Source organism: Miscanthus floridulus, chromosome 12 (assembly GCF_019320115.1).
Source record: "Miscanthus floridulus cultivar M001 chromosome 12, ASM1932011v1, whole genome shotgun sequence".
In the NCBI taxonomy this organism is placed as follows: Eukaryota; Viridiplantae; Streptophyta; class Magnoliopsida; order Poales; family Poaceae; genus Miscanthus; species Miscanthus floridulus.
Window position 1 is genome coordinate 24,670,257 of NC_089591.1, and position 16,389 is coordinate 24,686,645.

General features: G+C 46.4%; 2 protein-coding genes across 4 annotated transcripts in view; both read left to right on the forward strand.

Annotated features, from left to right (window-relative positions):
• The window catches only part of LOC136497654 (prolyl 4-hydroxylase 1), a 30,521-nt gene extending 29,488 nt beyond the window's left edge, over positions 1 to 1,033 (forward strand). Inside the window, exons 11-12 of one of the 3 annotated variants that reach the window (XR_010769375.1) lie at positions 73 to 271; positions 380 to 1,030. Coding sequence is in view for 2 of the 3 variants with exons in the window: in XM_066493495.1 (XP_066349592.1) it covers positions 73 to 180 (108 nt within the window). In the remaining variant the exon portion in view is untranslated. Of the gene's footprint in view, positions 1 to 72 lie in introns of all 3 variants that reach the window. The other 2 variants (XM_066493495.1, XM_066493494.1) reach the window with 2 other exon arrangements.
• Positions 1,034 to 10,675: 9,642 nt separating this feature from the next.
• LOC136495629 (uncharacterized) lies at positions 10,676 to 11,143 on the forward strand. Its single transcript, XM_066491509.1, has one exon. It carries the CDS (start codon positions 10,676 to 10,678, stop codon positions 11,141 to 11,143), a length of 468 nt encoding a protein of 155 aa, XP_066347606.1.
• The last annotated feature ends 5,246 nt before the right edge of the window (positions 11,144 to 16,389 follow it).

Below are 16,389 nucleotides of genomic sequence, written 5' to 3' on the forward strand. Positions count from 1 at the left end.
ATCTTTATTAAACTTGAGTCAGCTCAATTGCTTTCTTAATGGTGTTCTTTTGGCCTGGGGGGCTTGTTTCAGGGATTGGATGGTAATACAGACCCAAACAGTATCCACAGCGGGTGCCCTGTTCTGAAAGGAGAGAAATGGTCTGCGACGAAATGGATGAGGCAGAAGATGACTTTCTGATTAGAACTGGTTTGGTGGGTACAAGGAGTCGGTTCAGTTTTGCATTGTAACTCAGGTGCCACTCCAGGGCAATACCTGCAAGAACGTACATGTATGTCTCATCATAGCAATGCATACAGAAAAACACATGGATTTCGCAGGGTCACACCTGTGCAATCGTGCTCCTGTGAACGCTTTGTCGTTCCATGCCTATTCACAGGGTTGGCGAAGACATTGGCGAGGTCTTCGACACTGCTCTTCGATCGTTTGGATTTCCAGAGCTCTTCAGGTAGCCGTTTTCCAGCGCTTGGGACTCGACAGCTAACAGCTGGGATTCCTGTTTGCACTTATAATAGCTAATCGGCGTATGGGACATAACAAAGCTGCTAGTCTCTTGTGCTCACGTTCACACCGTGTTGGGGATGGTACATTTGGACCACCCCTCTCTTTCGTCGACATCGTGTACGGCGGCTGCAGAAACAACGGCTTAACCTCGCCGAAGGTCCTTGATGGCGCACCCTGACCAGGAGGCGTTTCGCAAAGCGCTGTGGACAAGTTTGACCCCGAATGTGCTCAAAATATGCCTTGGGGAGTGCAAGAACTGTGTAATTTGTAAAAAGACGTCGTATGTCTTATAGACACGGTGCCCAACATTGACAAGAGATCGAATGCCATATGCGACTATTGTGCTTTTTTTACATTTCGTTCACTGCTTTTGGTCCACTGCTAAGGCTAGTCTCAGCGGTAGTTTTATAAAAGTTTTATCTGCATTAAATAGATTGCCGCATAGGCAATTCTGAAGACATGCCAATGTATTTAAGAAGGGAGAAGAAATGAGTTTTATTTAGATGAAACTCTATGAGTTAGGAAATTAAATCCCTAAGAAATTGTAAAATAAAATTTTTCATTGAGATTACGTGTTTTATCTATATTTCATTTCATTCTATATGATATGGTGGTCTTGAAAATAATCCACTGAGATTAACCTAAGGGACCTTTTGAAAGGTCCTAAATAGCTAGAGGGGTGAATAGCCCAATAAAAATTCTATAAAACACTAGAGCAAACTTAGTTAGATAACAAGATGGTAATTATGTAGTTTTGCTCTAGCTCTACTTCACCAAAAGCAAGTCACCTACTACATGCTAGCTGCTATGATCTCTAGGTTGTTTTCGCATAAAACAAAGTAGCAACTAATCAACTAAGCTAGAGAGCAAGCTAGGAAATGTTTTCACTCAAGAAAACAAACTATCAACTAACAAACTAGCTAGAGAGCAAGCTTGGAAACTAGTACAACTAGAAACAACTACTAGCTGCCACTACTAGCAAGGTAAACAAGCAATCACTACACAAGTATACTAGGAAGGTAATTTTCAAGGGATAGAGTGATATACCGAACCAGGTGACGAGAGTCAAATATAGGGGTATGCCAAGTCCCTGGGAGAAAGACCCCCGACCGACCCCTCTAGGATCGCTCGGTGGCTATACCCCTGCTAGGGGTTCGTTCCCGTATCCGCTTGACTATCACAGGTGTCGACCATTTGACCAACCTATATTAGTCGTGGGCCCTCAGGAGAGTGCCATCCGCACCTTCTCTTCAGGATCATTGTAATTGTCGAGCGACATGACAAACCAGTTATCAAGCTTTCGTATAACCCAAGCAATTCGCCCCAAAGGATATAGGGCTCTTGGTTTCATAAACTACCCATACAGGGATTGCAAAAATCTTAAGCAGTGGGATAGCATGGAGCTGATCAGGGGTCATCGGCTTCGAAGGGTTTTCATGACAAACTATATGGTTTAGACAAAACATGGGGAAGAAGGCGAGAACCCACCTGACGAACAAGCTTCAGTGGGTTCCTCCATATGGAAGCGCAGGAGGGATACAAATGTAGGCGAAACAGGGCACATGAATGAGAATGAGACAGTCCTAGAGACCGTGAATGAAGGTGTTGAAGAAACCATCATTGTCTCGGGGAACAATAGTTTAGCAAATGTTGAAGTGGTAGATGCTCTAGACCAGATGATTCATGTTGGGAAGCCAGATTTCTTTGAAGAAAAAATCGAAAGAAGTTGGAGGAGATGAGGAAGCATTCAAGAACTCCACTGTACAAAGGTTCGACTGTGACAAAGTTGGAAGCTGATATTTTGCTTTTAGAGATGAAAACAAGGAATGGAATGTCAGACATTGGGTTCAATGATGTCTTATCCCTCCTGCAAAAGTTTGTTCCAAGCCCAAATGAGTTGCTTGAGAACACGTACGAGGCCAAGCAAATGATCTACCCATTGGGGCTTGTAACACCCTAGGTGTTAAGCATGCATTTAGCCTTGGCATTGCATGAGCACAAGAATCATTGATCATTCATGAGCATGAGCATCTCAAATATTATCTCTATGTTTGCTTATATTGCATGTGTTGTCACTAAAATGCCTTACATATGCTATGGTTTACAAGTAACCAATGTGTAAAATGTTTGTGGGACCCTAGGAGTACCTTCAACATGTTTAGAATGTCATATGAAACAACTTTGGTATTCATGACTTGGATCAATTTGGCCTCTAAGTCATGGTTATTGTGTAACTCACCATTTTCATGTTGTATGTTTGACCTAAGTTGAACTATAGCATAGATTGTTTGCATGGCAGTGCTCCCTTAAGCAAAGTTGTAGTACTTGATTAGAGCAACAACTTTTATTTTTGGGTCAAGGTCTAATTCTGTGTCTAACATGGTAAAATAGGGCTCACAAGTATCAACATTGTACTATTTTTGGAACTTAGAAAATTTTCTAAGTCAAATTGATTTCACTGTTTTGATGTACCTAACTTTGAGATGATTTAATTTCCTAACCATTGTGAATTACGAGTTGGTTTCTACAGCAATATTATAGCCCTTACATAGCTCTACAAAGTTTGTTTTAACATCGTGCACCAGTTTGTTGTGGATTAAGCGCACCCTCAAATCATGCTGTCAGGCTTACCATCGGGAGCTGATGGCCGCAGTCACCGCACCGTGGGTAGCCGACCGGGCACAGAGCCTGGCCGCCGCGTGGTCGCCGCTGGCTAGCGTCGGGCCCCATTGCGGCAGGGTGGCGTGCGATATCAGAGAAGCCACGCTACTCATTTCACTCCTGCAATTGCATTCTCCCCCTCTGTGGGGGGTACGACCCCAGATACCCACGGCAGACCACATGGGCTACGCCTCCATAGAAGCCTTACATACCCCTCGGAGGACTACCGACGATAATCTATCGACAGTTGGCGCGCCAGGTAGGGGTGTGCGTGTTGTTTCCTTATTGAACAAGATGGCTTTTTCCACAGGCTCTTCGTCCCTCCCGCAGCCCGGCCAGATCTTCACGGTCGGATCCATCACGTGGGTAATCAACGCCGACGGAGTCGGAGAGCTCCTCGAGCCGATGCAGATCCTTTCTGTGCCGACCACCCTCACACCTGTGACTGTAGATCCAATCTTGGAACCACTTCTGGGGTCGTCTTCATCAGCTACTCGCCGCTCGCTTCCTCGATACTAGAGGAGGCATGTCAACAATGACGATCTGATCGAGTCCATCGATCGGGTCGGCTTGAAACTCATCGATTGCCTCTCCATTGCTGAGTCAGCTCTGGACACCCTCATTCAGCACTGACCACCTTCTGATCCCGATCTATCGGTGCTCAGTGCTCGGCAAGCTTCGGGGCTCGTCGCCCTGCCCTTCGGGCTCGCCAATGCCGTCGCTACATATCAGGATGCCCTAAGGGGCAAATTCGCCGACTAGATCTCCAACCAGCTCCCACCGACCGTTAACATGCTGCACGCCAGCCGGGGTCCTAGAACATCCCTCCAAACCATCCTGGAGGAAAATCCAGACTCCGAGTCCCAAGGCTCCACGGAGACCCTCGCTGATGAGGACATGGCACCTTTCAGATACGAACAATGATTATAAGGTGCGCTCGTTCCTACATTTGCATAGTAGCTTTGGTTATAATTTACTTGGTTCCACATGTACATGTCACTATTTGATTGTAGGTTTAAATGTATTTCATAATGGAAGTTCATCAAAGTTGAACTTTTGGTTCGTCGGCAGCCCGACAGTGCCTCATTGGGAAGGCCATAACTCATCCATCCGGAGTGCGATCGAGGTCAATGAGCACTTGATGGAAAGCTTGTTTGATAAGCTTTCAAATACATCTGGTCCCATCTCAATATCACGTCGGCAAGGCCTCCAAATCACCAATATATTCTATCGCTATTTCTGGCGGGAGCTACACTGTCGTCATGGGCTTGTTAGACATCCTTGGGACCCAGGCCCAAGTTGGAGCACGCCCCAAGAAGATGGAGAACACCTAAGAGATGACCTTGGATGTCCTCCTCCTTGGCCACCACCTTAGGAGGCCAGCAAGGACGTCCAAGCCAAGCCAGAGGCCCAGTCCAATCCGAGTTCGAGTCTGCCTCGGCCGTCAGGACCAGTCTACAATAAAACGGATGCCCAGGACGCATCCGAACTCCGTTTTCGATGATCCACATATGGATCGAAAGATAATTTGATAAGGAAGCGAATCCAAGTGGTTTCACGTCAAAACCTCTTCGGAATCAATGGGAATAGTGAAAACAAGTCAGCATCCAGAATCTGCCAGGGTGCTGCGACACCTACTTTTGGTCCGTTGGACCGTGTATCGTGTTTGGGCCCATTAGGGGGCACGTCCAGGGTAGGCGACGACCCTAAGACCTTTATAATCATATGCCACCGCCGTCATTAGGTTTTGGGTTTTGCTTATATTATTCTGTCAAGAAATAGTTTTGCTGTTCTTCGGTTTGTGAGACCCCAACTCGTGAGATTAATCTTTCATCTGCAATTTGGTTGCGTTTTTTCTTGTTCTTGCTTGTGTTCTTCGTTGCGCAGGTAGGGATTAGCCTTCTTGGTGAGGTCAACCTGGTCCATGTCTTGGTTGATAACTAGAGGAGCTATGGTGCTAAGATTGCAGGGTTCGATCTTTCGATCTAAAGCCGGATCGGTGTGTCATTCTCCGCCACAACGATAGTTACCATCACCTGACGGAAGATCGGGATACCCGTCTGCATTAAGTGGTAATCAGAGCTAAGGTATACCGTCAGGTTCACTTTTATTCCCTAGTTTGAGAGTTTCGCATTCGTTCTATAGTCCAGTGCCATACTTTTATTTCCTATCCTAGAACCTTCCGCATAGCCTTTGCATATTTCAGTTTCAGATTCTGTTGTTGAGTTTGTGTCCTAGGTCAAAGTCTTGTTGCTAGTTTAGATTGTGTTCTTTTCTAGTTTGTGTTGATCCCTCCACCCGCCGCTATTCCGTATCACCATCGGTTTGCATCTTGTGTCCACTAAAACCCTTATTCGAGCAGCTTCCTTAAAACAGTCATACTTTTGCATCCGAACTCGAAACGGGGAAAATTTTATATCTACGGAGAATGCTAGAAAATTTTAGATTTATTTCATCTCAGCTTAGCTGGGTTCGCAAAAATTAGATTTGCGAAATTCGATTAGGAAAATTGAATTTCTAGGCCCACAAGTTTTGGTATGCTTTTTAGAGCACAGTCCTAATTTTCTATAGGCCACATCTTTTATTCAATTGAGCTCAAATTTTTTGTGGTTTATTCTTGTGTGCTCCTTGCTAAGAAAAAATATCAAAAGAGCAAAAGCAAGAAAAAAAGATTGGACAAAAAATAAAAGAAAAAAATAGTAAAAGAGAATAGAAGATATCGAAAAGGAGCACATAAGGAACACTCAATAGCTCTATTGTTTGTGGTACCTTTTGCCTTGTTTATATCCGTTGCTACCTTTGATACTTGTTTCCTTTCATCCTTATTTCCTCTCTTGTTTATCACAACTAGTGAGGAACACGTATAGGCCAACAACTAGGACAAGTGCTCTGGATATTTATTCAATATTACTGTCTGTCACTGACTTGTGTGCCACATATATATATTTGTTTTTTTTTGTGCCTCCCAAGCTCCACATATATACTTCAAATCAGTACAGAAAAAAGGTCCTTGCAATCTCAGTACCACTGCCTCACAGGTATCACGAACCAGCCGCCGGTTGTACCGCCACTGCTTGCGTTGGTAAGAACTTTGTAAGAGCTTGGTAAGACGCTTCCACTTACTGTGAAAAGTGATACCACTGCAACCACATAGTCATTTGGTAGGGATAACTTTCACCGTTTGTTCCTTGTTTTTGTGTTTACAATGACAGGTTGTTCGTATCCACCGACTTATGATGGTATAGGTGCTGATGAGTACATGGAGTGGGAAATTGCCATCGACAACATATTTGCTACTCGCTTTATGTGTCCAAGGAGGAAGGTGAAAAATACAGCTAGTATTTTGCGACATTCTGCTTTATCTTGGTGGGAGTCTTTAGATTCTTTTGATAAACCTCAAATTTGGAATGATATGAAACTTCTTATGCGAGAAACCTTTGTTAATCCACCTCCTGTTTTGATTTCATATGATGAGGTGCACCATTTGGAGGAAGAATCTATTGTTATTCCTCTTGCTATGACTAACCTTCTGCAGAATAATATCCATAAGCGAGAGGATGACATGGAAGAAAATGAGGAGCTCACAACCTCATATGCAAATTCAGAACCATCACTTCACAATGCACCTATTACTCCTGCTGAGAACACAGGTAATGCCCATGGTGCTACACTCACGGAAGGTGAAAATTGTCTTAATGTACTAAATTTTTCCACAAACCATGCTATCAAGAGCAATTGTTAGTGGAACCCTCTGTTGATTTATCTTTGTCCTGTGATAATTTGCTTGATGTTCCTTGTGATAAAGATGAATTAGTTGATGATGCTTCAGTTTTCCATGTTTTGGAACTAATTACTTATGCTGAACATAAACGTTTGCTTTCCATTGCTACTGAAAAAAAGAAAAGAAATTATTGTATTCTTCAAATACTTTGGGTTATATTGAGTTTGATACTTTATATGCTCTTAGTAGTTTAGAAGAGAAACTTAAATGTGTTGAATTGCCATGGTTGTCTACTTGTACATATCATTTTATTGGAAAATATAATTGTAAAGGAGAGTACATGGTGCATCGTGTCTATATTTGTTCAACTCTGAAATCTCCTAATATTGCGCAAAAGTATGATCAACCAAAGGATTCCAATTACTATAATCTTGTCATGTCGAGTTTTCCTAGTTTTGTTATAAAGAAACATGTTAAATTTCAAGAAGGGGAGCAATGTTGGCTACTACCAACAATGTTTCCTTCAGCTAATCCCAAACCGAGGACGATTTGTTGTCAAGAAGGGGAGGATGATGAGGACATGGCACCTTCGGATACGAACAAGGATTATAAGGTGCGCTCGTTCCTACATTTGCATAGTGGCTTTGGTTATAATTCACTTGGTTCCACATGTACATGTCACTATTTGATTGTAGGTTCAAATGTATTTCATAATGGAAGTTCATCAAAGTTGAACTTTTGATTCGTCGGCAGCCCGATAGTGTCTCATTTGGAAGGCCATAACTCATCCATCCGGAGTGCGATCGAGGTCAATGAGCACTTGATGGAAAGCTTGTTTGATAAGCTTTCAAATAGATCTAGTCCCATCTCAATATCACATCGGCAAGGCCTCCAAATCACCAATATATTCTGTCGCTATTTCTAGCGGGAGCTACACTGTCGTCATGGGCTTGTTAGACATCCTTGGGACCCAGGCCCAAGTTGGAGCACGCCCCACGAAGATGGAGAACACCTAAGAGATGGCCTTGGATGTCCTCCTCCTTGGCCACCATCTTAGGAGGCCAGCAAGGACGTCCAAGCTAAGCCAGAGGCCCAGTCCAATCCGAGTTCGAGTCTGCCTTGGCCGTCAGGACCAGTCTGCAATAAAACGGACGCCTAGGACGCATCTGAACTCCGTTTTCGATGATCCACATATGGATGGAAAGATAATTCGATAAGGAAGCCAATCCAAGTAGTTTCATGTCAAAACCTCTTCGGAATCAACAGGAATAGTCAAAACAAATCAGCATCTAGAATCTACCAGGGTGCTGCGACACCTACTTTTGGTCCATTGGACCATGTATCTTGTTTGGGCCCATTAGGGGGCGCATCCAGGGTAGGCGATGACCCTAAGACCTTTATAATCATACGCCGCCGCCATCATTAGGTTTTGGGTTTTGCTTAGATTATTCTGTCAAGAAACAGTTTCGCCGTTCTTCGGTTTGTGAGACCCCAACTCGTGAGATTAATCTTTCATCTGCAATTTGGTTACGTTCTTTCTTGTTCTTGCTTGTGTTCTTCATTGTGTAGGCAGGGATTAGTCTTCTTGGTGAGGTCAACCTGGTCCATGTCTTGGTTGATAACTAGAGGAGCTATGGTGCTAAGATTGCAGGGTTCGATCTTTCGATCTGAAGCCGGATCGGTGTGTCATTCTCTGCCACAACGATAGTTACCATCACCTGACGGAAGATCGGGATACCCGTCTCCATTACTCACTGAGATCTCCACCGAGCAACCCCCTCTCCTACCTTTCCAGGGTGGCGCAATCTTCAACGTCAGCATCGACAGCCCCCTCAGAAAGGCAAAATAGATGAGGAACGCGCCGCTCGTGAAAATAGGAACATCAACCGCATGCAACGCCGTGGTAATGAGCGCGCCCTTGCGATGGCCGAGGCCGCTCATGATAACCAGTTCGACTCGCAAGGAAGGCCCCTCCATCACAACCTCAATGAAGAATTCCTCCACATTGACGGCCACGACGTCTTCAAGACTCTGAGTGCCAATCTGGCGGTGGCCACCAACGAGCTTGCATGCCTCCCGCAGACGCCCGAGCTCGCCAAGGTCGCCGCTATGCTTAAAGCGGCACACTGTCAAGTTAACGAGATCCGAGAGGATCAGAGACCTTCGTGCTCCACAAGCGCGATTTGCCGATCAGCCGTTCCTAGATCCAATCGCCGCTCTAGTCAAACCGGTTCGCCGACCAGTCATTACCTCCCCAGGGGGGAGCTGGAGGCCACCATGCCGAGCATCATCGCTAGCACGACCAAGAGGTCGAACAGGATGCCCGAGTGCACCTCAGTAACCTTCGGGATGCACGACGGCGTATCGATCAACGTCGCTTCAGGCGCCATGAAGATGAAGTACGACACCGCTAGGAGTACAAGCGAGAGTACGGTAATCCAGACTCGGTTCTGGAGCTGATCATCGCTGGCAATACTGATGATATCGGCGCCGACAACCCGAAAGGGCCCCCAGCATTCACCAGGGTGCTCCAAACTCTCTAGTGGCCTTGTGGTTTCAAAATCACTGGGGTCGAGCCCTATGAAGGAAGGATGAACCCAACTCAGTGGCTGTAGGCTTATGCCACCGCCGTCCACGCCGCCGGAGGAGACACCAACGTCATGGCAAATTATCTCCCCATCATGCTCATGCCAACCACCATGAGCTGGTTCACAAGCCTTGCCCCGGGCTCCATCGAATCTTGGGAAGAGCTGAAGAAAGTCTTCACTGACAACTACATGGCTACAAGCAGGCGGCCGAGCACCAAGCACGATCTCAACCACATCACCCAAAAGTCATCTGAACTCCTCCGTAGCTACATCAGACTCTTCTTCGAGATGAGGAATTCTATTCCCAACATCATGGAAGCCAAGGTCATCATCGCCTTCGTCCGAGGACTTCATCACCGCAAACTCCGTTCTAAGTTCAATAGAAAGCCACCTACCGGCATCGGCGAGATGATCACGACCGCCAACTAGTACACCGATGCCGAGGAAGCGAAGGTGTGTTTTAATGAAGACACGGGCACTAATCACCCGCCTCGCCACCATGATGACCGCACCAATGACCGACAGCACAACAACCGCCGCTACGACGATGGTAGTTTCCACCGAGACAGCGGACGTGATTGGCCAGATGGATTCAAACCTGGACAGAATCACCGCCGCCGACTAGACCACATTGTTGCCAATGTCAATGAGCCGTGTGCCAAGCATAACTACGATGAGAAGTACAAGAAGATCCTCGATGGTCCATGCCCCCTGCACAAGAACGCCAAACACAAGATGAAAGACTGCCTTAGTTTGGCTAAGGAGTTCTAGGACAAAAAGTACGATGATGACAATGGTGGGAACGAAGGACGCTAACCACCTGGGGGTAATAACAATGCCATCTAGGACCATGACAAGGTGGTCACCACCATCTTCGGGGGCCTTGCCTCCAATGAGAGTAGAAGGGAACAGAAGCTCGCTGCCCGATAAGTGCTCGCCATCGCTTCAAAGGAAACTACCGCCAACCCAAGCTATCGCCCATGGTCCGAAGTCCCCATCACTTTTAGCAGGGTCAACCAGTGGGTGGACATACCCTACATAGGGCGTTTTCCCCTCATCCTCGATGCGACTGTCCAGAAGATGCTCTTCAGAAAAGTCCTTTGTTGACGGTGGGAGCGCTTTGAATCTACTCTTCACCGGGGCCCTAAGGGAGCTCGGCCTCAGGACAACAGATCTCACGACCTCAGACTTCTTCTAGGGCATGGTACCTGGTAGGGCATCTAGACCGCTTGGGGAGATTACCCTACCAGTTCAGTTCAACACGGCAACCAGCTACCGAGTTGAGCATATCAACTTCTATGTCGTCGACTTCAACATCGCCTACCATCCCATACTAGGGCATTTGGCTCTAGCCAAGTTCATGGCCGCTCCACACTATGCATATCTGGTGTTGAAGATGCCTTTGCCCGTAGGAGTCCTATCTCTATGGGCCAACCACTCCGTCACCTACGCTTGTGAGACAGAGAGTCTCACCCTCGCCGAAGCCACCGACCTCTCCATCCAGATGGCTAGCATGGTCGGTGAAGCCAAGATGGAGTCTGCTGACGACATGGAGATCCCAGAGCCTCCTCGTGCCTCCACCAAGTCCAAGGAAGTCAAGGAGGTTGGCCTCGGCCTCGACGACCCTTCCAAGATGCTGAAGATCGGGGCTCACCTTGACCCCAAATAGGAAAGCGCGCTCGTCTCCTTCCTATGTGCCAACGCTGATGTGTTTGCTTGGAAACCTGTAGACATGCTGGGGGTACCCCGGGAGAAGATCGAGCACTCCTTGAATATCTTGCCGACTGCTAAACTGATCAAGCAAAAACTTCACCGATTCACGCCGGACAAGAAGGAGGCCATTAGGGTAGAAATAAAATGGCTCTTAGCTGCCAGATTTATAAAAGAAGTGTATCATCTAGATTGGTTAGCTAATCCTATTCTTGTTAGGAAAAAGAACAAAGAATGGAGAATGTGTGTTGATTATACTGATCTTAACAAACACTGCCCTAAAGACCCCTTTGGCCTGCCTCGGATAGACGAGGTTGTAGACTCCACCGCTGGCTACGAGTTGCTCTCCTTTCTTGACTATTACTTCGGCTATCATTAGATCTCCCTCAAGAAAGAAGACCAGGTCAAGACATCGTTCATCATGCCTTTTAGTGCATACTGCTACACCACTATGTCCTTTGGACTAAAGAACGCTGGAGTGACCTACCAAAGGGCTATCCAGACGTGCCTCGACCAACAGATCAGCCGCAACATCGAAGCCTACATCAACGACATGGTCGTCAAGACTAAAACCGTCGATAATCTTATCGCCGACCATGAAGAAACTTTCTCCAACCTAAACAAATACCGATGGAAGCTGAACCCTTCAAAGTGCATCTTTGGAGTTCCATCTGGTATCGTGTTGGGCTACATCATCAGCGCTCGAGGCATCAAACCAAACCCTGATAAGGTCTCCACCATCACCAACATGAAACAGCTGACATGCGTCAAGGATATATAGAAGCTTACAGGCTGCATGGCTGCGTTAAGCCGTTTTATCTCATGCCTCGGTGAAAAAGGGCTACCTTTCTTCAAGCTCCTCAAGGCCTCCAATCTTGGTCAGAGGAGGTAGACACAGCTTTTGAGTAGCTCAAGTTGTTTTTAACAAAACCTCCAATCATGACAGTGCCACGACTAGATGAAACTCTGCTAATCTACATCGCTGCCACTTCTCGTGTTGTTAGTACAACTATTGTCGTTGAACGTGAGGAAACTGGACACGCCTAAAAGGTGCAACGTCCGGTCTATTTTATCAGCGAGGTACTTAATGAGCCCAAAACTCGTTATCCTTAGTACAAAAGCTGTTATATGCAATTTTGATTATGTCATGCAAGCTCCGACATTACTTCGAATACTACAAGATCGCCGTGGTCACTGAGTACCCTTTGGGGGACATTCTCCGCAACAAAGAGGCCAATGGTCGTATCATCAAGTGGGCTATTGAGCTCGACACTTACTCCATTGACTTTAGAAGTAGACCCACCGTTAAGTCACAGGCGCTTGCTGATTTCGTCGCTGAGTGGACTGAGATCCAAGAACCCATTGCCGCCACTTGCCCCGAGCACTGGTTGATGTATTTCGACGGCGCCCTTAACATCAACGGTGCTAGTGTAGGCATTTGGTTCATCACGCCGCCCAAGGACAAACTCCGATATGTTCTCCGCATACACTTTTCGGCCACCAACAACATCGCGGAATACGAAGCATGTCTCCATGGTCTCCGTATAGTTATCGAGCTCGGCGTCAAATGCCTCATGGTGTATGGGGATTTTGCACTGGTTATCAACCAGCTCAATAAAGATTGGTCCTATTCCAGTGAGAAAATGGACGCATACTGCACCGAAATCAGGAAGCTCGAAAGGGAAATTCTACGGTATCGAGTACCACCACGTGGTATGAGATCAAAACCAACCAGCCAACCAGCTCTCAAAGATAGGATCTTCTCGCGCCATGGTTCCGCTGGGGGTTTTCGTTCAAGACCTCCTGGCACCATCCATTAAAGAAGAGAAGGAAGTTGAAGAAGTACCCCCTGCTGAGCAGTTGGTACTTGTGGTACCTTCGCTGGTCGCCGATTGGAGGGAGCAGTTCATCAAATACCTCACCAGCGATGAAGTACCCGCCGACAAAATCGAAGCCGAACGTCTAATTCGCCGAAGTAAGCATTACGTGCTGGTAGACGGTAACCTGATGAGGAAAAGTGCCAAGGAAGGGATACTGCAGAAATGCATCATCCAAGACAACAGTGTGAAGCTACTTTCTGAAATTCACTCTGGTTCCTGTGGCAATCACGTGGCTTTGAGAACTCTGGTCGGCAAAGCTTTCCGAGCAGGTTTTTACTGGCCCACGGCCATCTCTGATGCAGAAGATCTTGTTCGACGATGTGAGGGTTGCCAGTTTTTTGCCAAGCAAATAGATGTACCGGCACAAGAACTGTAGACCATTCCAGCTTCCTGGCCATTCGCATGCTGGGGACTAGATATGATCAGGCCTTTCAAGCCAGCGCCAAGAGGTTTTCGGTATGTGTACGTCGCCATTGATAAGTTCTCCAAGTGGATTGAGTACAAACCACTCATCTCAGCTACTGCAAAGAAAGCAGTCGAGCTCTTTGAAGACATCATACATAGATTCGGTCTCTCAAACAGCATCATCACTGACCTCGGGACCACTTTTACTGGCCATCATTTTTGGGACTTCTGTGAAGACCGGTGCATCTCTGTTAAATATGTTTCCGTTGCTCATCCTAGAGCTAATGGCTAGGTCGAGCGGGCTAATGGTTTGATCCTTGATGCTCTCAAAAAAAGGCTCTATCAAAAAGAAGAAAAGCATCCGGGCAGATGGCTCAAAGAACTACCAGCTGTGGTCTAGGGACTGCGCACTCAAGCTAGTCGCAGTACCGGCGTATCTCCATATTTTTTGGTCTATGGCTCAGAGGCCATACTTCCAGCGGATATTGCCTTTCGAGCACCTAGAGTAGAAAGTTATGATGAAGAGCAAGCCACAGCTATTCAGACAGAAGACATTGATCGGGCTGAGGAAGAACGTCTGATCAGTTGCGTTCGCATAGCCATGTATCTCGAAGGTTTGCGGAGGTATTACAACCGCAACATCAAAGGTCGTTCGTTTGTGATCGGCGTCTTACGTAGGAAACAAAAAACCGAAGGGCTTCACAAGCTATCTTCCCCCTAGGAGGGCCCTTACGTCGCCAAAGGTGTTACTCGACAAAGGTCTTACCGCTTATGTGACTTAGATGGAATTGATGTTCCTAACTCCTGGCACATCGAGCACCTTATATGTTTCTATCCCTGAAACAACACAGATATGTATTATTTACTTTCTGATTAATAAAGTTCTGGTCTCGATAATTTGCCTCCATTTTTTCCGCCATTATAATTTTCACTTACGGTTGACGGGCTATACGCCACTCCATGACAATCTCCAATGCGCTCGCCAAACACGCCGACATTGCCGAGCACAATAACTCCAAAAAAAACCGCCGAACATGATTTCTCCAAATCACCGAGCATGATTTCTCCAAATCGCCGAGCACGATTTCTCCAAATCGCCGAGCACGATTTCTCCAAAAACCGCCAAACACGATTTCTCCAAATCGCCGAACACGATTTCTCCAAAAACCGCCGAACATGATTTCTCCAAATCACCGAACACGATTTCTCCAAAAATCGCTGAACGCGATTTCTCCAAAAATCGCTGATTATGTTTTCTCTAGATCACATAAATTTTTCTCCTAAAAACGACGATGATTTTACGCTCCAAATCTCCTAACATAGCTCGCCGATCGTCGAGCAGCACACGTTTTCTTTTCTGTTTTCTATGGAGAAGACCCAGTCTCCGATCAATTCCTACACGTGCCTAGGGCTCCGCGCTATGTGTTATGGTTGGTCGGCTATGGTTCCTTAGTCATGCCTGTTCATCCTACACGTGTCAGGGTCTCTACGCTTGACGTTATGGACTATGGGCTAGTCAAGGCCTAGATTTCAGGCATGAACTAACTGCTCGGACGCCACTTTAACTACTTTTTCTCGCCAAGTTACTCAAATTGGCCACTGAGCAGCATGTGTTTTGCTCTGATCTTTATGGAGAATACCAAGGCTCTAATATCCCCCTACACGTGCTATGGGCTCCGTGCTCTGCGTATTGGGCGGTAGGCTACGGTTCCTTGGTCATGCTTGTTTTTCCAACATGTGCTCGGGCTCCGCGCTCTGCCTTACAGACTACGAGCTAGCTAAGGCATAGAGTTTAGTGAAACTAACTGCTTAGACACTGCTTATATTATGCATAATTGCATCGGGTTGTTAATACAATGATTCTTCATCGCCAAATAAAGCAAGTGGTATAGGCGATAATATCCAAGCAGTTTGTTAAGCTTCGCCAACACCGTCTATTTCGCCAAATAGGTCTATGTTGCCGACAAGCATTTTTGCTACATCTTCAACATCATCCTCCAGCTGCTGGGTTTCCGCGTTGCTCAGCCCGTCGGTGAACCCGCCCCCTATCGACTGGATATCGACAGTCGGGTAGTGGGACCGAACCACTGCAAGGGCATGAGTAGCGGCGGTCATAACGACGTCGCGGTTGAAGTTCTTAAAATTCTCCCACGCCGCCTTGCATCTTTGGATGATGGTGTCTGACCCTTGCTGCCTGCCGTCCGGATGAGGTGCCGATTCAATATCGATGCAGTCGAGTAATGGTTTTATTGCAGTGGTTATAGTGTTGAAGTTGTCTTTTTGGACCTTGGCTTCCTGCACCAGCACATCGAACTATGTCTTGGCTTTATGGCGATAATCTACAAGCATTACAATGGTTCATCATGCTAGAAAAGTACTACAACATTATTTCTAACTAGGGGGTATTTACCTTTCAGTTCCTCGACCAGTTTATTTGCTCACTCCGACTCTTTCACTTTATCTTGTTGGATTTGCTCGACGGTCTAGCGTAGCTGGCTGAGTTTTGCATCTTGCTCTGCAAGCAAAATAGCTATCGAAAATACGGATGGCCAACTATTACAAAAGTACATTTGCTGATAAAGCATACCAGATTTCTGCTTGGATACATTCTCGAGCTGCTTGCACTTCTGATCGAGCTGCTCGGATTTACTTTTGAGCTATCCGGTTTTCTTGCCCAATTGCTCGGACATATTTTTTAGCTCCTCGGATACAATCGCCACTTGTTCGGATTTCTTCTCCAGCTGCTCGGATGCAGCCATTAGTTGCTCAGACAGAACGCCCTTCTGATGTTCTAGGTCCCGTGAGTTAGACTCTGCAAGGTCCCATTCGCGCTGGGCCCTCTTAATACTCTTTTCTGAAAGATTTAACGCCTCCCAGAGTTTCTTGTTCTCCTCGGCGAGGGGCTCCATCCTCTTCATCA

Excerpts from the sequence above, each read along its gene's own strand:
- LOC136495629 (XM_066491509.1), top strand. The coding sequence starts at position 10,676 with ATGGTACCTGGTAGGGCATCTAGACCGCTTGGGGAGATTACCCTACCA.